Source organism: Fistularia commersonii, chromosome 34, assembly GCF_037954325.1.
Source record: "Fistularia commersonii isolate RoL2024-O1a breed Wild chromosome 34, RoL_Fcom_v1.0, whole genome shotgun sequence".
Lineage (NCBI taxonomy): Eukaryota > Metazoa > Chordata > Actinopteri > Syngnathiformes > Fistulariidae > Fistularia > Fistularia commersonii.
Window position 1 is genome coordinate 4,728,561 of NC_141317.1, and position 23,564 is coordinate 4,752,124.

The window sequence follows — 23,564 nt, forward strand, 5'->3', positions numbered from 1 at the left end:
TACAAACTACCTGAAGCTAAGGGATCCAGCCAAAGCAGGTATGATATTTCTAAGGCTCACATAAATAAAACTTAAACTATGTATGAAATATTGCATTCTTGTTCAGGTTTAATTGAATCTGATGTGAACAAAAATTCCAGTGCTTTAATCAGAGTCTTACTGTGTTGCTAATGCTGAGGTGTTTTTGTAATATAATTAATATAAATAAGACAGACAAAATATACAGATAAAAATTATGCAGACTTTCAGTGTTAGTTATTCTCAGAATCACCGACACGTGTCCCCATTCCTCTTGACCGTTGAAAGAAAACTTGCGCTGAATTTAATCTTTTAGATGCTTTATTTCTTTTTCCGCACCGGTGAAAACACCTCGTAACATCAACCACGACGGCACCGATTTCTGGAAAAATCAAGGTGACATGGTGAAGCACTTGATGTGTGCAGACCTGCAGGCAGAAGCTAATACACAAAACCAAGGGGCTGCAAATGTTTTCATTTAAACACATGACATGAAACAAGTGCTACTGTGTATTGTGTGCCTGCCCGAGGATGACTAATGTCAGGTTTGACGCCTCGTTGGCTGCAAAGAGAAATCCACCATACTCCAGGTATGCTAAAGGCTCCTTCTCTTACCGCAACTTAAATGGAGAAAAAAAACAACTATAAAATCTGCCTCTTACCAACCGCAAAGGCACTGGTAAGACAGAAGAGCATGATCAACATCAGTAATAAAATACATACAGGTAAGTCCAGATATGAGAACGTTGCCTTACCAACCAAGACAAAAATGCATTTATTTGCATTACTATCAAACCACAGCCCTCAGTCACATTTAATTGAACTTTTTCGGGCTGGGTTTTCCATCGGTTTTCCAAACTAGTCCTATTTTTCAGTGTTCACGCCGAGCAGCAGCACGGTTCAAAAAAAAAAAAGACGCCGTCTGCTCTCTGCCTTAACTGAATGTCGCTCTTGCCTGCCACCGGCGAGGCCTCCGTAAGACACTCGGCTCGCTCGCGTGGATTGACCAACCTCGGCGTCGGCCACAAAGAAAGAGGTGCATCCGTCTGTTCGCTCTGAGATCAGTTCAAGTTTTTATTCATGTCAGTAAATCCGAAGAGGGTGTCAAGAGGTTTCGAACACATTTGACAAGATAGTAAACCTGAGCCAACTTGCTTTTTACCCCTTCAGCAAGGGGAGTAGGTACAGAATGCCGCAGAGGCAACAAACTTGATAAAGGTAGGTTAGTTGGAGCTACCTTGACGTGTTAAGAAAAAAAATAATCATGACGATTCTGTTTCCTGTGACAGCTTTTTAAACTTCGGAGACGTCCTCAGGCAGCTCCTGGCTATGCTGAGCAGGGCCGGAGGGAGCCACCGGTACCGGACGTTTCTTTCTTCTCACAGCAGGATCTGGCTGGTCTTCCTGAGCTGCAGCGGCAGGGGCGCGAGGAGGGACAGGGATGGGACGTTTCTTTTTGACGAAGGAGCGTTCCTTTAAGATACCCTGAGCCACGGTCTCCATCTCCTCTATGGTTGTGTGCGCGGCATCGGCCACTTCCTTCTTAGCGATTGACACGAAGCCGGGGTCTCCGGCCAGCGAGGACAGACCACTGTTGGTGAGAGCCTGGAAAAAAAATATATACTTTTTGAGTGGTGGATCAGCACCATCATGTCACCATGACAAAATATTCAACTTTTTTTAAACAATAGAAACAGAGTGGACTGAGGCTAAATTTATAGGGGAACTAAAATTTTGAAGATTGTGAGATCCTAAGATTTCTCAAATATATATATATATATATATTTATATATGTATGTATAAATAAACATGTACATATATGTTTTTCAATACACATGTATGTATATACATACAGATACACATGCATGTATACATACATAAATGTGTCTATACACACATATATGTATTGTATATTGGCCTCATAGGTAAATTGGGTGTGTCGTGAGTTATTCCAGTGTACTGAATTGTATCAAATCTGAAAATGCAATTAACATTCAGAAGAACTTGAGATAAAAATATATTTAGTATGTATGTATGTATATACATAAAAACAAACACATATGTATATACATATATATGTTTATGTATATATATATGTGTTTATATATATATATACACACACACACACACATATGAGTGTGTCTATACATACATATATGTATACTATATTGGCCCCATAGGTAAATTGGTTGTCACATATGAGTTATTCCAGTGTACTGAATTGTATCAAAACTAAAAATGCAATGAATGTTCGGAAAAACTTGAGATATATATATATATGTATACATATATATATGTATATATATATTTTTTAAAATAAAGATATATATGTATGTATATACATATATTCACACAAACACATATGTGTATACATATAGATGTATGTATATTTATATATATGTATATATTTCATTTATATATATACACACACATATGAAAATAAATGTGTCTACATATATGTACATATATGTATACTATATTTGCCTCATAGGTAAATTGGTTGTCATATGAGTTATTCCAGTGTACTGAATTGTATCATAACTGAATATGCAATTAACGTTCAGAAAAACTTGAGAAAAAAAATTATATATGTATGTATGTATGTATGTATGTATGTACATATATACGCACACACGTATGTGTATACATATATATGTATATAAATATATATATGTTTATATATATATGTTTGTATATACATATATACACACAAACACATATGTGTATACATATATGTGTGTATGTATATATATTTTTTTATATATTTGTCTGTATATACATATATACATACACATATGTGTATACATATATATGTATATATTTTATATATAGAAAATAAACAAAAATATGCATAAAATGTGTCAATTTATATATATATATATATATATATATATATGTGTGTGTATATGTATGTATGTATGTACTTATATACACACATATGTGTATACATATATATGTTTACATATATGTTTATATTTTATATATATATATATATATACACACACATATGCATATAAATGTGTCTATACATACATATATCTATACAATATGTGCCTCATAGGTAAATTGGTCTTGTTATGAGTTATTCCAGTGTACTGAATTGTACCAAATCTGAATATGCAATCAACGTTGAAAAAACTTGAGATATACATATATGCATTCATATATATATATATATATATATATATATATATATATATGTGTGTGTGTGTATATATATATGTATGCATATACATATATACACACAAAGATATATATGGTGTCTCTACATATGTATGTACATACATATACTATATTGGCCTCATAGGTAAAGCGGTTGTGCCATATGAATTATTCCAGTGTACTGAATTGTATCAGAAGTGAATATGCAATGAACGGACAGAAAAAATTGAGAAAAAAATATTTTATGTATATATATATATGTATGTATGTATGTATGTACATATATATACACACAAGCACATTTTATAAGTATATATATATGTATATTTTCTTATATAAATATATATACACAAACATGCATATAAATGTGCCTCTACATACATACATATGTTTTCTATGTTTGCATCATAGGTAAATTGGGTGTGTCATTTGAGTTATTCCTGTATACTGAATTGTATCAAAACTGAATATGCAATGAATGTTCAGAAAAACCTGAGAAAAAAAAAACGTATATATGTACATATATACACACACACACACACATATGTGTATACATATATATGCATGCATATATATATATATATATATGAATTTTATACATATTTACACACACATATGCAAATAAATGTGTCTATACATATATATCTACATATGTACACTACATTGGCCTCATAGGTAGAGTGGTTGTGCGATATGAGTTATTCCATTGTTCCGAATTGTGTCAGAACAGAATATGCAATGAACGTTCAGAAAAAATTGAGAAAAAAAAGTCTTATATATATATATATATATATGTATGTATGTAAGTATGTACATATATACACAAACACACATTTGTGTATACATATATATATGTATATATATATTTTTTCCAATATATATATGTTTGTATATACATACATACACACAAACATATATGTGTGTATATATATAAATGTTTACATTTCATATATATATACACACACATATGCATATACACATGTCTATACATACAGATATGTATACTTTATTTGCCTCGTAGGTAAATTGGTTGTGTCATATTTGTTATTCAAGAGTACTTAATTGTCAAAACTGAATATGCAATGAAGTTCAGAAAAACCTGAGAAAAAAATTATATATATATATATATATATATATATATGTTTGTATGTACATATATACACACACACATATGCAAATACATGTGTCTATACAAATGTATTTACATATGTATACTATATTGGCCTTGGTAAAGTGGCCTAGTTCTAGGTAAAGTTGTTGTGCCATATGCGTTATTTCAGTGTACTCAATTGTATCAAAACTGAATATGCAATGAACGTTCAGAAAAACTTGAGAAAAAAAAAATTATATATATATATATATATATATGTATGTATGTACATATATACACACACATATGTGTAAACATATATATGTATATATATATACTTTTTTTTTCAAATATGTAAATATGTTTGTATATACAAATATAGACACAAACACAGTATATATTTATATATATGTATGTATATATTTTATATTTTATATACACACACATACACACACATGTTCAGAAAAAAGTCAGAAAAAAATATTTTATATATATCTATGTATGTACATATATACACATACTCCTATGTGTATACATATAAAAAAAAATATATATATACACATACACACACATATGCATATAAATGTGTCTATTCGTACATATATGTATACTATACTGGCCTCATAGCTAAATTGGCTGTGTCATATGAGTTATTCCACTGTACTGAATTGTATCAAAACTGAATATGCAATGAACATTCAGAAAAATTTGGGATTTCTTTTTACATATAAATGTATTTATGAACATATATACACATGTATATATATATATAAGTCATATATAATTTTTTATGTGTATACATATGTACATACATATGTATATATAACGAAATGTATATACATATATGTATTTATGTAAATACGAAATGTATATACATATATGTATATACATTTCGTTATATATATGTATATATTATGGTTTTACATGTAAAATTTTGTATACACATATGGACACACATGCATACATACATAAATGTGTGGGTATACATACATATATGTATACTACATTGGCCTCATAGGTAAATTGTTTGTGTTATCTGAGTCATTCCAGTGTATCAAAACTGAATATGCAATGAACGTCCAGAGAATTTTTTCTGATATATATATATATACATACACACACACATATATATATATATACATAAACATAAATAAATATATATATATACATACATAAACATAAATATATATGTGGAAATGCACATATACATATGAAAATATATATGTAAACATAAATGAATACACACACACATATACATTTCTATATATTCAAGATTCAGTGTAGATAATACACACATGTATATGGTTTCCTCATATTGGCCTTAGGTATATCAGTTGTGTCATATGAGTGATTCCAGTGTATTGAATTGTATCACAACTGCATCCGCAGTAAAACTTCACAACCCTGCAACGACAGCGTGCTTGTCCTCATTCACAACGAATGAACCGAATGATGGAGATGGAGTTGGGTTTATTAGGATCTCTTTGAGCATCTCCACCTAAGATATGACGATTGGTCACTTACTTCCTGGACCAGTTGTTCGGCTGCTGTCTGGGAGCTCTGGCGACTGGTGCCGTAGTAAGAGTCTCGTTGGGGCTGCGGAGAAAAGAAACTTTACAATGTTGTCCTAAAGATTTATGGCAGATTGAAAACACCGGACGAGAGGGTCTTTCATTGAATATTACCTGCGTTATTTCTGCTCCAGTTGTGATGTTCCAGGGGTGGAGATTGTCTAAATGACAGCGAGTTGATAAGATTGAAATACTTCGAAAAACAACACAGTAGCTGAGATTGATCTCAACAATGTGAAATTATTAGTTGATAAAACGCCTGCCACTTTTCTTTATCCTGTTTTTGGGGCTGTGGGAGAAACTACAGAGGACACGGTGAGTACACGCAACCTCCACACAAAAAGGGCCCCTGTCGGAATTGAACCAGGATCCATCTTGCACTGAAGTGGAAGTGCTAACCACTGCGCCACAATATGCACATATGCTCAATATTCCTTAATGTGTTTGTATGAAAAAAATATAATAAAACAAATATGAGCTACACTGGGTAGTTGCAGCCTTGGAATATCTTGGAATAAGGATTTACATTCCAGCCGAGGCATTGATTTAGGGATGAAAACCAAAGAAAATCATGTTTCACACATAACAAAAACAACAACAACAATAATTATAATAATAATAATAATAATAATAATAATGATAACAATCATCATCATCATCATCATTGTCATCATCATCGGTAAATAATCCATGTATGTTCAGATATTAAAATCCCCTCTCTTTATCAGAACCCTGTCCTTACCTGGCTCTGCATCTTCTGTGGGATTGTAAAACTCCACAGGACTGCCTTCTCTTTCAAATGAAAATCTGGGGGAAAAAAACAAATAACAATAAACAGAGTTATTGTGCAGATGGAATCTGGACTCGGGCTCACGGGAGTGTGATTTGTCACCCACTCTGCAAAGGCATTGTTGTTGGAGTTGCTTTTGGGTGGGGTTGATGGGAAAAAGTCCGCGGTGGGCATCAGTGCGGAGTTGGGAGGAGAATCCGGCTGGCTTTCAGAGAACTTGAGGGGTCTCTGGTTGGTCATCTGCGGGGATTGAGCGTTGGCCGTCTCTGGAGAGAATGAATCCACCTGGTTTCCAAACAGACCGTGTCTCCTCTGGAGGTACCGGCGGGACGTCGGGAGAGAGGAAAACGTTTTAACAAATTGTTTTTACGATAAAAAGAGCAATGATATATTTGGCCAACAACAGCACGGCATCCAATGTATCTCTCACCTGGAAGATGCTCTCCTCTCCTGCCTCCTCCATTGCTCTGTCCATCTCCTCCTCATTCTGCAGATCTCCTGAAATGGCTCTGTGCATTTCTGGAGCGGCCTCCTCCTCTATGCTCCTCAGACCGGCCTGGATATGCAAGGCAAGAATATGAACTTATATATTAGTTATGCATCATATAAATATATATATGTGTATGTATATATGTATGTGTATATATATATAAACACATACATATATAAACTTATATAGTAGTGATGCATCATATAAATGTTTGTATATATATGTATATGTGTATACTGTATATATATTTGTATTTATATATATACACACATATATCTACATACACATATATATGCATACATATATACATACATACATATATATACATATACATACATATATATTTGTGCGTGTGTGTGTGTATATTTGTGTGTGTGTGTGTATATTTGTGTATATTTGTGTGTGTGTGTGTGTGTGTGTGTGTGCGTGCACACCCATATATATGTGTGGCTATATTTGTGTGTGTCTGCATAAATATATATATAGGGTGTATATATGTATACATACATATCCACATGTAAGTATGTTAGTATGTCTAAATATACACCTACATATATATACATATATACACACACACATTGTGTATTCAAATATAATACTGCATTGTAAGAAGCATGACGTAACAAACATCACGTAGTATTTTAGAAGTTATTTTAATTTGATCATTTTAATAATTTGCATTATACTTTTTGTGGTCACTATCATTATTATGATTATTAGCAATCATTAACACTCATAAATATTATTAGTAGGTAGAAGCTGCAGTGGTAGTTTGATAGTAACAATAAAAAAACAATGCCATTACTATCATTATTATATATATAAGGAAATAACAATAATATTGATAAAATTAGTAATAATATCATCATCAACAGAAACAATAACGATGATAATAAAAATTATATATATATTAAATATTATATTGTTGTGATTTTCGGTTTCTACCTTACTCTGTCCTGCTCTCCTCCAGTCGGGCTCCTTACCTGGATCTCTGGTCCGGAGGCGCTCTTCTTACTCGGCCGGTAGCCGTAGTATTCTTCCTGACGCTGTATGAACTTACGGAAATGGTCCTGGAGCAGGAAGGTGGCATAGAACTTTCCAACGGTCACTTCGTCATCTGTTAAAAGTCAACCATCTGTTAAAAGGCACCGTCAGAATAAAGAGCGAGGAAACTCTATGACATTCAAATATGGACTCGCCTCCTATTGGTGGGATGACTTGGTCCAAAAGTTTCATACTGGTTCGTTTCCAGATCGCCTTTATGATGGCTCGTAGCTCCTCGTTGGCCTGCTCGAAGTTTCCTGTTCAGGACGATTGAGGAAAACCTTCGAATCACATAAATCTTACCAAACAATAATGCTTAAAAAAGGTGATTGCTACCTTCTGTTTTGATCTTGAGCGCCGTCCTGACCAGAGCGAACAGAGTTGCATTGAAGGTGACCGTGCCGTCGCTGTTGAGAGGCATGTTCATACCAACCAGGCGCTAAGGACAGGAGGCTCAATGAGTTCAATGAGGGATTATTTTTTCATGCAATAATTATCTTTTGGACAAACATGTTTTGTGTTCACGTCACATGTATCAATAGACGCGTGGGTTCGATCCCAATCCGATGTACCTTGCACGCAGCCCGGTGAGGACAGAACTTGCCAAAACCCAAGGGAGGCTGGATGCGCCGCAGCAGCGTCACCACATCCAGGTGTTTTATCCTCCCTCTGTTGGAAACATCTTTGCTTTGAACGCATCCACTTTAAACCGGATAAACCGAGAATCTGATTTTTTTTTTTTTATGCTGGTTTGGTCACGGTGCCGGACGTACGTGGCCTCCGGGTCATATTCGGCCCAGATCTTCTTAAACTCATCCAGATGGTGTGGACCAAGGAGAGACCAATCGCGGGTTAGGTAGTCGAAGTTGTCCATGATGACGGCCACGAACAGGTTGAGGATCTGCAGATTGCGGGGAAAATAGTCTTTTTATTCACGTCTTAAATCGTCAAGACGATAAAAAAGATTCACAGTTAAGTAAAAAAAATATCTGTCGTTTTTATTTTCTGTCTTTTCAACATAATTGAATAATTAACGACACTCCACACAAGATTTAAATATAAGTAAACAAGACAACGGCATTTCATAGAAAAATCCAAAAACAGCTTTGGGCTAAAGCTAAAGGCTGAAGCATTAGCTTGTTTGGCCTACGCATGTTGGAAAACGAAGAAAAGAACAAATATGAATATATTATACGTACTGTATACTAGGCAGTGTACAGGACTGTCTCAGAAAATTAGAATATTGTGATAAAGTTCTTTATCTTCTATAATGCAATTAAAAAAACAAAAATCACTTTTTCATGATATTCTGATATTTTGAGATAGGATTTTTGAGTTTTCTTAATATGTAAGCCATAATCAGCAATAATGAAAGAATTAAAGGCTTGCAATGTTTCAGTTGATTCTGAAGAATGTATGACATTTTTGTTTTTGTAATTGCATTTCAGAAGATAAAGAACTTTATCACAATATTCTAATTTTCTGAGATAGTCCTGTATAAGCACTTCCACTGGTGTTCAAAAATGAATATTAATATTATTTCTTAATTGCTTTACTTTAAATAAAAGCGACATATTTAAAGAGGAAATGGCAGCTGCTCACCAGAAAAGCACAGAGACAGTAGAAGCTGAGGAAGTAGAAGACGGCGAAGTTGGACCCGCAGGTGTATTCTTCTCCTGGCAGGAAGTCGGACTTGGGGTCACATTTTTTCCCGTACATAGAGGCCATCATGATCTCCTCCCAAGCCTCTCCGGTGGCACATCTAGACCGAGTGAGGTTTTTCTTTAACACCTCAGCGGTGAAATCTGTAAACTTTTCCGACATCTCGCCTTATTCCGTCTCTGACACTCACCGGAATAACATCAGAACCGCCTGGGGGAATGTCTGGAAGTTATTGTTGCGGTTGATTTGGGTGCCGTCCACCAGCGCGATCTTCCCGAATATCTGAGTGATTTTAACAGGCCGAGTCAAAAATCAATGCAATTAGTACCTCGGCAGAACCTCGGATGTTTATGGAAAAACCTTCCTTCAGGAAGCAACTGTTAAGAGTGTACCTGCATCCCAATGACAGCGTAGATGAAGAAGAGCATCACAATGAGCAGAGCTACATGCGGGAGCGCCTGAGGACGCGAAAAAACAAACGAAAAACAGCACAATCGGTTGAGAAGTTGCCACCGGGGCGGCGACGTCGCTCAAATGAAAATGAAGACAAAGATCGTGACGAACCTGGAAAGACTTGATGAAGGTCCACAGTAGGTTACGGATGCCCTCGGAACGGTTCAGCAGCTTGACCAGACGCATGACACGGAAGAGTCTGAAGAACGTGATGGAAACCGAAGCATTTTCATCCGCCTGAAGGGAAAAAAGAGAAAAAACTGGAATAAATGGCATTTAGGTAAATGAATTATCTTATACATTGACAACTGAACTTGGGCTTACCGCGATGGCTTGCATGGGATTTGTCTCCTGCGCAGCGTAGAAGAAGAAATGATGGAGTGAAGTTACAGAGTTGTAGATTACAAGAGGGTTATATTACCGTCACATGGAGACCGATAATTACGGTATGCTTGGCAATCCCAGAGTAGGAGGTTAATATTAGAATATATATTTCTGAATCTCTATGAGTTACAAAGCTCCCAACTTTCGGTTCTTAGTTTCTCACAACTAGAAGCGGTTTATAACTCATGCAAAATGCTTTTTTTTTTTTTTAATGTCAAAATAGTACCAGCTCAAGTCAGTCTAATCATATTAATGCAAATTGTTGCGTATCCAGCCGTATACAAATTTCTAGAACTATTCGAGCCATACCGGGACAAAACAAAGCAAAGACCCCCGGGGGTTGTATCTTCCATTTTCTTCTTTCAAATGAATTATTTGAGCTACGCCAGGTTAAGTCCAGTTTAGTAGAGACGACGGTCAGGTGATCACTGTGACTCGGCATGCTCATGCAGCTGTGCAATGCCATGCAGTGGTGATCAGATATTTACAGCACAGCCATGGAGACAGTACAGTCCTCCACTGGAGGCCAGGGCAGTCTGCGAAGGATAGACAGATGAGGAGTGAGATGCATGGAAGACGGAAGGACTGAGATGATTTAAAAAAAAAAAAAAGTCAGGAGAGACAGGAAACAGGATGTAAGGTTCGGGGTGGAGAAAAGTGCTTGTGTGGAAGACACGATGGAGAGAGAACAGCAAAAAGGATAAAAAGTGCAGGGAAAATAAAAACTGTGTGGCATTACCATATTAAAAAAAAAAAAAAACATGAAATCCATCAACCGATATTGTGCTCTTTTTTAAAGTGCTTCAACAACAAACAGGCACCAGAGGACTTCAGATTCTGTAGAAAGTATCTCAGCATTGGGGAAGTTGCTTTGGTGACTCAAATACAAACTCCTCATTGGCTGCAGTGGATCCTGGGGCAGGTTGCAGGAAGGAAAGGTCGGCGTTGGGACATCACTGACCATTAGTGTTGTATATATGCCCGGCCGCAATTATAAGTTCTGGATTGGAGCATTGAATATTTTTATACATATATATATATATGTTTATTCATAGAAATCAAACCACAACACTGGAAGTGGACCCTCAGAGAAACACCTGAAATGACGACAGGACTCGTTTTGTGCTTTCAAATCAAAGCGTGACGGCCTCATACTCACATCCACTTCGCTCAAGATGACGTCCACAACGCTACCGATGACTATGATGAAGTCAAAGACGTTCCAGGGGTCTCCGAAGTAGCCCTGGGGAGGCAGACGGGGCGTCAAACCAAACAGCGGGGAAGCCGGGAGGAGTTTGTAACGGTCGGATGTGAGGCGGCGCGGGTTTTACCCTCGCTTTGAAGGCCATGAGCTTGAGTATCATCTCCACGGTGAAGAGCACCGTGAAGATTAAGTTCAGGGTGTCTGAGAGTTTGGTCACGTGGTCCGACTGGTTGCAGTGCTGCGCCGCGGGAGGAAAAAAAATATTGTCTGCAACGCGTTTTAACCATTTTTCTGGATTTGTCCCGGGAAATATACGTTACATCTGACATTATGAGAAATCTGCGTCTGCCGTATTTGAATGTAGCACTGTGTTGGTAATGCTTCCAGACATCACCAAAATATTTCTTTGCACGACCCCATTCTCTCCATCTCTACTTACCACTCCCGTTCATGCAATATTTACATTTGTATTTATATTATATTTATTCATATTCACCAGGACACCTTGCCTATTTTCATTTAATTTTTACTACCTACACCTCCTCCTGTACACCTATTATTTTTATTACCTTTCCCTGCACATGGCAATTCTTTTTATATTTTTGTATTTGATGGTTTATATTGTACATAGTATTTGTTTATTTGTATCTATATCCTTTATTTACATATACTTTATATTATTTCTATTTGCACACTTTGAATTGCCTTGTTGCGGGATCAGTTAAGTCAATCTTATCTTATCGTCAAAACATAACTTAATTGTTTTAAAATCAGTCTGTTATTTTATCTGTTTATCCGATATGAAATCAAAATACGCCGGTGTTAAATCGTGACTGAATAATTGATTTTTAGTCAGCACTTCAGGCGCTTTGCTTAACTTTTAAAATGCACAGATGAGTAAACTGGCATTTAACTCCACGAATAGTCCACTTATAGTGTGTTGCTTCATAACATCAAATATTTTTGATGAAATAAACAAAATTGAAGCGAAAGCTTGAATTATCTTACACTGATGCTCAGCTAATGAAATACAGAGTTATCATGTCGTCAATTATTAACTTCAGGGTGTACTGCAGCAATACATTGCAAAACAAATATATGTCTTAGCTATCTGATAAAGCTTCTCATGTTAATATCTCTAAAAATACCAGACAATAAAGGTTCTCCACGAACAATATGACATTTTCGTGTAACACCGTGGAGCGAAATGTACATACCTGCATCCCCAGACACAAGGTGTTGAGCATAATGAGGAAGAACATGAGGTACTCAAAGTAGCAGGAGGTGACTATGTACCAGACCCTGTACTGGTAGGGGTTTTTTGGGATGTAGCACCTTAGAGGACGGGCTTTTAGGGCGTACTGCACACACTGACGCTGAGGGGACGAGGCACAGAGAAAGATGCGGTTAGATGTTTTTCCTAGATGTTCTCAGACCCTATCATTTCATATATGGAGGTCTCAAGGTACCTGGTTCTTGTCCAGCTCACAGTCCTTGTACTCCTGCTCGCCCTGTTCTTGGAAAGTGACAATGACGAAGCCCACGAAGATGTTCATCATAAAGAAGGCAATGAGGATGATGTAAACGATGAAGAAGATCGAAACATCCACTCGATTGTTGAAAACGGGTCCCATGTCTTCTTTGTCCGAATCGATGGCCCTGTATAAGAGGCTGAGGGCAAATATGTGGGGTACAGTGAGGGTAAGGGGAGTATGTTGCAAAGAATAGAGGCATGCAGAAGCTCTTTCTCGATCTAGCCGACTTACTTTGAGCCAAAAACAGGCACAACTAAATTTTTGTCTCATTATTCAACAGATAATCTTCCTTTCCTTTTGGCTGATCTTTTCAGGGGGCACCACAGCGAACGCAGTCCCACCGCCATCCCAACCTTCTCTGTACAGCACACCTCACCACTGTCTCACAGCTAGCATACATGTCTTGCACCAGCCTAACATACTTCTCTGCCACTCCGGACTTCCTCATCCAGTAGCATAGTTCCTCTCTCTGCATCCTCTTGTATGCTTTTTCTAGGTCTACAAAGGCACAATGAAGCTCCCTCTGACCCTCTCTGTACTTTTCAACCACGATTCTTAAAGCAAATACAGCACCTGTAGTACTCCTTCTAGGCATGAAACCATACTGCAGAAGATAAAAAGTGTAATTTTTTTTTTTCCTTACTTTGGCCAGCCCTCAAATGTGGAAACAGTGAAGAGAGCCAACATGCCGAAGAGAACGTTGTCAAAGTTGAAGTCACTGTTGAGCCACTCTCTCTTGGCCAGCACTGTGTCCTGGAGAGAATTCTCCATGGGTTTCAGGAAGTAACCCCTGAGGACAGAAACACAACGCATCATCATTATCAGAGAGTATGTGATTTTGATTTTGGAATAGTCTATAACGTCTTACTGGCACTCCTCCTCTGTCATTTTGGAAACATCTGTGCAACCGTAGAATTTCCCCTGCAACGGAAAGATAGGCACTTTTCAGGCATCTCAACACAAGCTTGTTCATACAAAGAGTACGTTAACCTGCATCTATCAGCTTTTAAGCTACTATGTCCAATGGGATGTCCTTCTCGTACCCTGAAGAGCTGTACCCCGATACAGGCGAACATGAAATTCAGCAGCATGGTGACCAGGACGATGTTGCCGATGGTTTTGATGGCAACAAACACACACTGGACCACATGCTGTGTATGAAATCAGACATAATAACATCACTGGATGAGCACATTTGTCGAGGCGGTGACATTTCCGTGACGGTGGATTCGAACCTTCAAGCCTTTGGCTCGATTGATGGCCCTGAGGGGCCTGAGCACCCTCAGGACCCTGAGAATCTTCACCACCGAGATGGCGCTGGATCTGTAGAAAAAAAAAACAAAATTCCAAAGCTTAATATGATATCTGAAATGTCATTAAGGGATGCAGACAAACGCGATCAGGATATTTCCGATCCGACACGACGAGGCCAAAATGTAAACTCACTCCATTCCCATGGAGAGCAGAGAAACCCCAACGACGATCAGATCCAATATATTGAAGGAGTTGCGACAGAAAGAGCCCTCGTGCATGAACGCTCCATAGACAGTCATCTGTCAGTCACATGCACGCAGAATAAAGAACAAGGTTGTTAAAAAGGACTTGTACCGAAGTCACAGTTACGTTTTAATGCTTTGTTTTTAACTACCCAAATCAAATATTTAACACGACTTGAATTTACCTTGAGGACAATCTCAATAGTGAACACCGTGGTGAAGACAATGTCGGCATACGCCAGGATCTGTGGACAAAAAAATGCGGATTTCAGGATTGTTTTTTGGTTCGTGCTGTGAAAGTCAGAACCTGGTCTGAAGGAACAGGTCGTCACCTGGTTTCTGTACGACTTCGGATCGATGGGGTCCTCAGCTGCCAGCGAGATGGAGGACAGTAGGATGAACAGCAGGATTAAATTGGTGAAGGACGAGGCGTTGATGATCTTGTAGCACAATTTACGGAACCTGGATACCGTTGGATAGATCGTATTTGAAGCGCACACTAATTCAAAGATGCAGACGTACACATCAGGAGATGAACCGGTCTTGTTTTTCTGTCCGGCGACGCCTACTTGTTCTGAGGGCCGAAGATGAAGAAGGAGCTGGCTTCAGGCAACGGAACAGCCTCCTCCTTCAGCTGCAGGTCGGCCATGGGTCGTGGCCGAGGGCTGATGGGGATTTCGGGCTCTTCCTCCTCATCGTCACCTACCAAGTGGACGAAAAAGGTCGATATTGCACGGAATTAAAACCTAGCTATCAAGCTAACTTTTCTTGTATTCCCGCACCGTTTCTGTCCGATGCGGTTTCAGCAGAGAGAGGTGACTGACCTCAGGACTTGGAATCGGTTACACTGGCTGTACACCAGCACTGCTGTGCCGGTTATGTTACAGCACAAGGATAGTAACACAAATGTATTTTTAGACTCCCTGAGCTGACTTGATAGCGATGTGTCATTTTCACTTTCTGTTGGGTGACGCATTTTCCCAAGTTTTGGCGAAAAGATGTTTTCATTCATGTAGAGTTTACATTACCTGGGAAGTCAGCTGGCGGAAAAGGATCTTTTACTTCGTTGACATTGGACTCAAACTCATCAACTTTTAGCTGAGAAAAAAAGAACATAACCATGAATGATATATATATTGATGAATTTTCGTTTTTTTTTTTTCTATAAGAAACCAGAATCGAAGCTAGCCTTTGCGGTGGTTGGCATCCCTTCGATCTTGGCCCTCTGCTCCGCCAGTTTCTTTGCTATCCTTTCTCTCTCCTCGTCAGTTTTGTCTGGCATTTTTGACCTTGATTGCGGAAGAAAAATAAAAAAAAATTTAAAAAGAGTTCAATTACGACCATTAAAACCAGATTGTTGTACAGGAACTGTCGTTCACCTCAGTAACTTCCTCCTCATCTTCTCCTCGGCCTTTTCCTTCTGAGCCGAGGTCAGACTCTCGGCCTCTGCCAGATTATCGACCGCGATGGCCAAGAAGACATTGAGAAGGATGTCTGTTCGCACCGAGCTCAGGAAAAAGAACCAACGTTACCTTCTTACTTTCAATATTTTACTGTGTAGCGGTAAATTTTCCCTATAGGAAAATGCACACTTGTGCAAAGGATACAGTTTCCGCAGACATAGAGAATGATAAAATAGATAGCCACTAAAATGCCAGGGATGACAGGTCCCCCATAGGCCATGATGCCATTGTACATGATAGACGTCCAGTCCTCCCCTGTCAGGATCTGAGGGATAAGCGAGGGGTCGTCGTGCGTTAAATATTTCCCAAGATTTTCAGAGTTTCGTCGGCGGATTGCCCGCCGTGTTATCGTCTCACCTGGAAAACACTGATAAGGGCTTGGGGGAAGTTGTCGAAGTTACTGCGCCGAGGCCTGTTGTCGGGAAAGTTGAACTTGCCTCCGAACACCTGCATCCCCAGGAGTGAGAAGATGACGATGAAAAGGAAAAGCAGGAGGAGGAGGGAGGCGATGGAACGGACGGAGTTGAGGAGAGAGGCAACAAGATTGCTGAGGGACGTCCAGTACCTGAAAAGAAAGGGAGGAGGAGATGTTTAACATAGCAAAAACAGCTCAGAAATATTAATGATTAGCCTTTCGTGACAATGCATTTTAACAATAAATTGTCCTTTGCGGCGCGAATACTTGCTTTGTGACTTTAAGGATCCTCAGAAGCCGAATACACCTGAGCACTGAGAAACCCAGAGGGGTTACAGCTCCGGCAGACATCATGATCATCTCCAGGATGCCGCACAACACCACGAAGAAGTCGAAACGGTTAAAGAGCGACATGAAATACGCCCTGGGGCCCAGGGCGTACATCTTCACAAACATCTCAATGACAAACAGCACCAGCAGGACGCGGCTGGCCAGATCTGCGGGGATAAAAGAAGACGGGAAATGGAGGGAAAAACATTCACGCGGACGTTCGTGACAACCGCGACGGCCCACCTTGGAAGGACGTGAGGGACTCCGGCTGGTGGTGGTACTCCGTTGCAATGGTCAGCGTGTTGAGAAAGACGAGGAACATCACCAGCCAATAAAAAGCCTTGGTTTTGACATAGACCAGGCATTTCATCCTGAAGAACCGGTTCCATCGACGAGCCAGCCGACTTGAAACGGAAACGATCCGGCGTTACAAAGCCAAGCCACCGCCGATTGTTTCTCTCATTTACGAACCGCCGACTCACTAGTAGTAGATGATTTGACTCTTTCCTTCCAGGTCGTACAGGCTGTCTTTGTCAGAATCTCCACTGGTCAAAGGCAAGAGGCCTGAAGACAGAAGAAAAGCTGTTATTTCCCAGCGTGTCTAAACAGAAAAGGTGTTAAGGGGCTGTGCGATGCTGACCTTTGCCCTCTCGGTCAGCATCCAGGACTTCGGCGTGAGTAATCCACTCCATGTAGCCATGAAGGTCCTCATCCAGCTGCTGACGCTCTCGTAATTTTTGGAACTCTCCTCGAGACCTCGCCTTCTCTCGCTCCTTGGTAAACTCTCTGAGCGGAGAGATTATTTTTTCACTCAAGAGTATCGCTGCCAGCACCGGCACCGAGTTAGGTATCTGCAAAGCGACCGTACCCGCTAAGGACGCCCAGAACCAGGTTGAGCACAAAGAAAGACCCCAGCAGAATGAGGGGGACAAAATAAAGCCAAGGCCATTCGTTTCCCATGGCATCGTTTATCTGGAAGAAACACGGGATCACACACGGGACGCAAAGAGCATCTCCAATTTAAAAACAAACAACTTTGCCGTTACCAACCCAGTACAGCACTTTGGTCCATCCCTCCATCGTAATACACTGGTAGACGGTCAACATGGCGAACCCGATGTTATCAAAGTGTGTGATGCCATTGTTGGGGCCTTCCCACCCTGGCCGGCACTCGGAGCCGTTGATCATGCAGCGACGTCCGTTACCTGCTTGGGCGCAGGGGGCGGGAAGCTCGGCCTCTGCTGTAGAATAGATGTCTGTGGGCAAAAGAGATAAATAGCATTTGTACAACTAAAAACACATTGAACCGTGGCTGCATAACCATACGCGTAAAATTGAACGAGCCCTTCCGTGCTTACTTGTGCCCGTGTAATAGCAGGTCTTGTGCATTTTACATTTGAAGAGCTCCAATCCCATGATGGCATAAATGGTGACCAGCAGAAAGACGAGCAGGGCGATGTGCAGCAGAGGCAGCATGGCTTTGAGGATGGAGTTCATGACCACTTGCAGGCCTAAATGTGAATAATAAAACAAAAAAAAAACATCAAGCCTTCATAAAGTTTCTGGCGGGTTATTTTTCGTTTTTGTTATTTGAGGCATAACAAGTGATTTGTATCGATCCATTGGGCAAATCAGAAAAAAGATCCTGTTGCATCAATGTGATCTGTAACTATCAATACATATATAATATGTGCAGTGTGTGTGTGTGTGTGTGTTTGTGTGTACGTTTGTGTGTCTCTGTCCATAAAAAAACAAAAAACAAAAAAAAAACCCTCACAAACCCAAGCTTATTGTTCTGTATATTTCCTGTGCATCGTGTATTTGCAAGTGTATTTGCAGTCCCTATGTCCTCTATTGTAAGTCGCTTTGGATAAAAGCGTCTGCCAAATGCAATGTAATGTAATGTAATGTAATGAATGTAATATATATTTTCCTTTTCTCCTCTCAGTGGTAACATCATCATAACTGCAAAGTAATTTTTGCAGGAAAGCGATCATTGCAAGTGCAATTTTCCATTACATCAAAAATCATTAGATTTGCATTTCATTTTAATCAGTCATTGTCACACACTCTTAAGATTTATCTTTATGATTGTGGCGGCATTTATTTTTGAAAGTGTTCTTACTGGGGACTCCGGAAACGAGGCGTAAGGGTCGCAACACTCTGAAGGCTCTCAGCGCCTTCATGTCAAACCCCCCGCCCTTCTCCATCGGCACGCCCGCTATTTTATTGATGGTATCCAAGGCAAAGGTGAAGAGACTGTAGAAAAGTACCAAGCAGCCATGTTACCACGTGCATTAATATATTCAGTTGGTCTTCTGGACAAAAAAAACAAACAAACAAGACTTTTAACTGATAAAATGCATTTATGGAAGCCAGTCCGCTTGCATGTCCGCCCGCAGCTCATCTTACCCCATGAAGACGATGACAAAGTCCAGTATGTTCCAGCAGTTGCGTAAATAAGCGCCTTCGTGGAATACAAAACCGTACGCTATAATTTTCAGAAAGCACTCCAACGTGAAGATAATCAGGAAGATATACTCCAGGCTCTCCTGCAGGGAGATAAAACCGAGCACGGGAATTACATCTTTATAAAAGCCATAATGGACAATGGCGAACGGTAATGGGAATGTTTATACGCACCTAAACACATCACACACAGCTCATTGGTGCTTAAATTGATATAAATTACATGACCGCAGAAGGCTCAACAAAGATAAATGCGACACACTCCAAGTGAATTTATGAAATACTGTAAAATGTGACGGTTTTGTGCACACGCACACACAGTATCAAGCATGTGTTTCCTCAAAGGTGATCCCGTTTTGGATCAATTCAGGACACCAAAGGAGCGCGGACGGGAACATGTCAATAGAACGCTGTGAACATGTTGTTTTGTTGTCACGACACGCGAGGAGAGGGACAATCCCGCCGCAGGATCCTCAATTCTACCGCTGTTGGCAAACACACAGTTTCCATAGATCGATACGTGAACGACAGATGCTAACGTTGGGCTCACAGGTGCTGACGGGGGATCATCAATTCTTAACAAATTGTTAACAGATGCTTAGCGATAAATAACAAGGCTAAAGGATGTTAAAAAAAATCCATTGAATTCTTAATGATTGCTAACATTTGTTATTCACAGAAGCTAATCACAGATGATAAACAGTTGCATGATATGAATATGCAAAAAATAAGGAAAACAGATTTAAAACCCCGGCTGATAATCATGGACACGTTAATGTCGTAAATAGAGGACGGCAATGCATGACCTATTGAAAAAAAAGACAAAAAAAATTGAGTCAGTGAAGAGCTCCATATAAGAAGCAAAGATTCAGCGTCAATGTTTCCAGGAGACAACAATCCTTGGTTTTTCTCCAGGTTTTGGTCATAAGGCAGGTTAAATGCTTCTCCTCATAATGGACTTTTTTTTTGAGAAGTAGCTATTCTTGGCGTCGCCATAACTGTGTTAACCCAGAGTTTGATTGGTGGGTTATTTTAATTCAGTTTTATCTAAATCTAAATAATTCAGAGTCAAGGGTTTTTTCATAGTTACATGGTCATTTTCAAGGCCCTCCACAAAGAACCGTCCAAAGACGCAACGAAAGCGCGACAAACCGAGAACCCAGATTTCAGCGGACGGCTTGGGTTCGGGGCCCGCTGTCTGCGCTGACCCGCTAACAGCTCCAGGAGGGCTGAGGCTCCTCTTACATCGCTCACCCCTGAGGAATGACACACTCAGAAGTATGAAGGCTTTGGAAAAGGCAAAGTGGGCAGAATCCCAGGTCCAGATATGATGGAAAAATCAGCCGGGGTTTAATAGATCATCATAGGCGGTGAGAGATGGCCAGGTGCGGGAGCGATGTTTGACATTTCTGCTGCATGTAAGGCCGATCCCATCTTTTCCAAAGTCTATTATTCTAAGCCTCGTCAATACCAAAACAGAGTCAACATCAAATATTTGAACTCCAAGCAGATGTGCACACCGACTCAGAGCAAATTTATCTTTTGATCAAAACAGCCCTACATCGACAGTTTCCCGCTCTCGCACGCTTTACTCACCGGACCATAATACACTATCCGAAGGTGTGTCGACACACAACTGTGGGGCTGAAATTCAATACCTGGATACATATCAGCATCACCGAGGGACAACAGCGTTTACCGAGCGAGTTGGTGACACTTTTTTTGCAAAAATCAGGAAGAAAAAGGACTTTTAATAAAAGATAATCAGATTAAGGAACCTTAAATTTGGTCAGTTATATTTGCTATCAGCTGGGATAAACACAGGATGCTTTTTTTTAAAATCATTCTGAGAATGTCATTCATCAACGATAGAAATGAACATCACACGTGGTCAAATTCCATGGTTTGGTACCGCGGCCGTCTTCCTCGCCACAGAAATACTCACAGCACATTTCTCCGCAGACGGAGACGTGACTCCGAGTAAAGCGCTGACTTGTTGAAAGGCCACTGGCGGAGTCCGACTAAAACATTTATATGTGACATTCTACAGTTGCGCTGGCTCAAAGTAAGCATCTTCACACGGCCGCACGCTGTCATCTAGTGGCCGGCAGACCCAGACGCTCCAATATTTCAAAGCATTTCAAATTGAATAATCCACATGCATGCTTTCCCTTTTAACTCACCAGGCTTGAATTGGTGTTATTGCTGTCTTCTTCCGGCATGGGCAGAAACACGGCCAGAGCGACGCAGTTTGCAAAGATGGTCAGCAAGATGATGATCTCAAAGGTTCTGGTCAGGGGGATGTTCAGGATCACAAGAGCGCAAAGACAACTAGTTGAAATCTCTGCATTTGCAACCAGTGCTACTTTCACTATATCAACAAGGACAATCACAATAACAAAAAGCACGGCTACATTTATGAGAGATGTTGTCAATTTCGTTGTTTGTTGTGGTTCTGCACTTAAACAAAAAGCTACTCAGCGCCGATCACTGTCTGTCCACCACCAGAAACATCATCGCATAACAAGGCATGGATGTGCCGTATCAGTTGCCTCGGACCCGGGCCTGCAATATCTTCTGTCGTGCTTCTTCATTCTCACCCGTAGGAGGCACTCTAAGAGAATTCCCCTGCCATGTCAGCATCATGTCTGTTTGAGGCAGCGGGACAGCTGCACGGCCCAAGAATACGACCGAACCATTTAAACACACCAATCTGAGAATATATTTTCAAATACGCGTTTTAATATCATATAATTAATTAGAATTAAAAATTATTCACGAGATACTTGTCCTTTCCTGTATTTTTGTTTAGGAACGGCATATCAACGTGATTATACTGTCGCAGTATATTAGTAAAGAATATTCCTTACAACCTGCATGCTGGTGAAAATATCACCGAAAGGGTTCAGGATATGTCTGTTCATTTGTATGATAATAGTGCTGCAAAAATATCATTTAAATTTGATTCCAGAAATTATACACAGTTTCAAACGTTTATACTAGAGGCTGCTGGTACAACAAAAAAAAAAAAAAGTTGCCTTGAAATGAATTTTGTTCTGGACGGATATGTCTCGTCCAGGAATAGAAATGAGGCTATAATAATTGAGGAAAGTCCCCATAGGCACCATAACATCACTCAGCAGGCTGCTGTGTGTTTGCGCTTCATGCGTCACACAGGAAATTTCCGCATTAGAAACAGAATTTCAGCTATTCACAAGGTAGGAGAGGAAGTTTCATTAGACGGTTTCCCCCTCGGGTTTGTCGTAAACGGTCAACAAGCCGCCTGCTCCAGACTTCGACACGCAGCTGCCTGACACATAATACAAGTCTTTACGCTCGACTTAGCAGACTTAGCTTGTGTACTCACATCATTGCTATGGACATTAGTTGCCGCTGATTGTTATTGGGATTTTATGCTGCAAATCTCCAACAGGATTTGTCAGATACCAGATGTTTTAGTACACTGCAACGTGTACACTGCAGTGTGTACATCACTAAATGAGAGTGTGTATATTATATAAAGGATACTTCCACTCCACGATGTTGATGCAGGCCTTGCGGAAAGGGTTTTTTAGAGTAAAGAAGAAAAGTGATCTCGCTGGTCTCGGGTTTCCTCCGGTGGCCTGTAACTTCTTCAATTTCTCCCGCTGCTTCCTCTTCAGCTCCTCTTCATTCATGATGACGGGCTTCGCCGCCTCCGCGTTGGCCGCCATCCTTGAAGACGGCTCCTCCGACGAGCTTTCAGTCCGGGAGAAATACGGATCCTCTCACTATAGGATTCCGAATCGAGGCCCGTTGCTGTCGAGGCCCCGGGGTTACAGACCCGCTAATCCCCGTTCGTGCGCTCTGCCCTCAGGCCCCTCTTCCTTTGACTCTGTCCCCCTCAAACAGAGCCACGGGCCTCTGCTGCTGGCTGGGGGCCTCTGACTGAAAAAGCCCCCTGTGAGGGCAACTAGGCTGGGGGAGCAGTTGGCCCTGCTGCAGTTTA

The 23,564-nt window shown here is 40.0% G+C and overlaps 1 protein-coding gene across 2 annotated transcripts; it reads right to left on the minus strand.

Annotated features, from left to right (window-relative positions):
- Nucleotides 1-326: 326 nt before the first annotated feature.
- Nucleotides 327-23,464, minus strand: LOC147214314 (dihydropyridine-sensitive L-type skeletal muscle calcium channel subunit alpha-1-like). Of its 2 annotated transcripts, XM_086141986.1 has the most exons (45): nt 23,105-23,464; nt 21,760-21,865; nt 19,520-19,659; nt 19,233-19,366; nt 18,466-18,618; nt 18,158-18,363; nt 17,976-18,079; nt 17,748-17,893; nt 17,590-17,671; nt 17,351-17,511; nt 17,049-17,274; nt 16,720-16,927; nt 16,507-16,627; nt 16,279-16,393; nt 16,089-16,188; nt 15,928-15,997; nt 15,469-15,601; nt 15,232-15,361; nt 15,085-15,144; nt 14,850-14,956; nt 14,639-14,726; nt 14,447-14,554; nt 14,272-14,324; nt 14,047-14,193; nt 13,338-13,539; nt 13,086-13,244; nt 11,996-12,106; nt 11,824-11,907; nt 11,153-11,200; nt 10,605-10,631; nt 10,392-10,517; nt 10,220-10,285; nt 10,018-10,109; nt 9,768-9,927; nt 8,939-9,066; nt 8,738-8,834; nt 8,502-8,604; nt 8,321-8,422; nt 8,105-8,238; nt 7,062-7,187; nt 6,738-6,943; nt 6,584-6,648; nt 5,956-6,002; nt 5,795-5,866; nt 327-1,623 (listed from the first exon to the last, which is right to left on the minus strand). In XM_086141986.1, exons 1-45 carry the CDS (start codon nt 23,287-23,289, stop codon nt 1,312-1,314), a joined length of 5,550 nt encoding a protein of 1,849 aa, XP_085998112.1. In that variant the 5' UTR covers nt 23,290-23,464; the 3' UTR covers nt 327-1,311. The 2 variants fall into 2 exon arrangements, with proteins under 2 accessions (XP_085998112.1, XP_085998113.1); XM_086141987.1 differs by having other exon boundaries at nt 1,070-1,623; nt 15,085-15,361.
- Nucleotides 23,465-23,564: the final 100 nt, after the last annotated feature.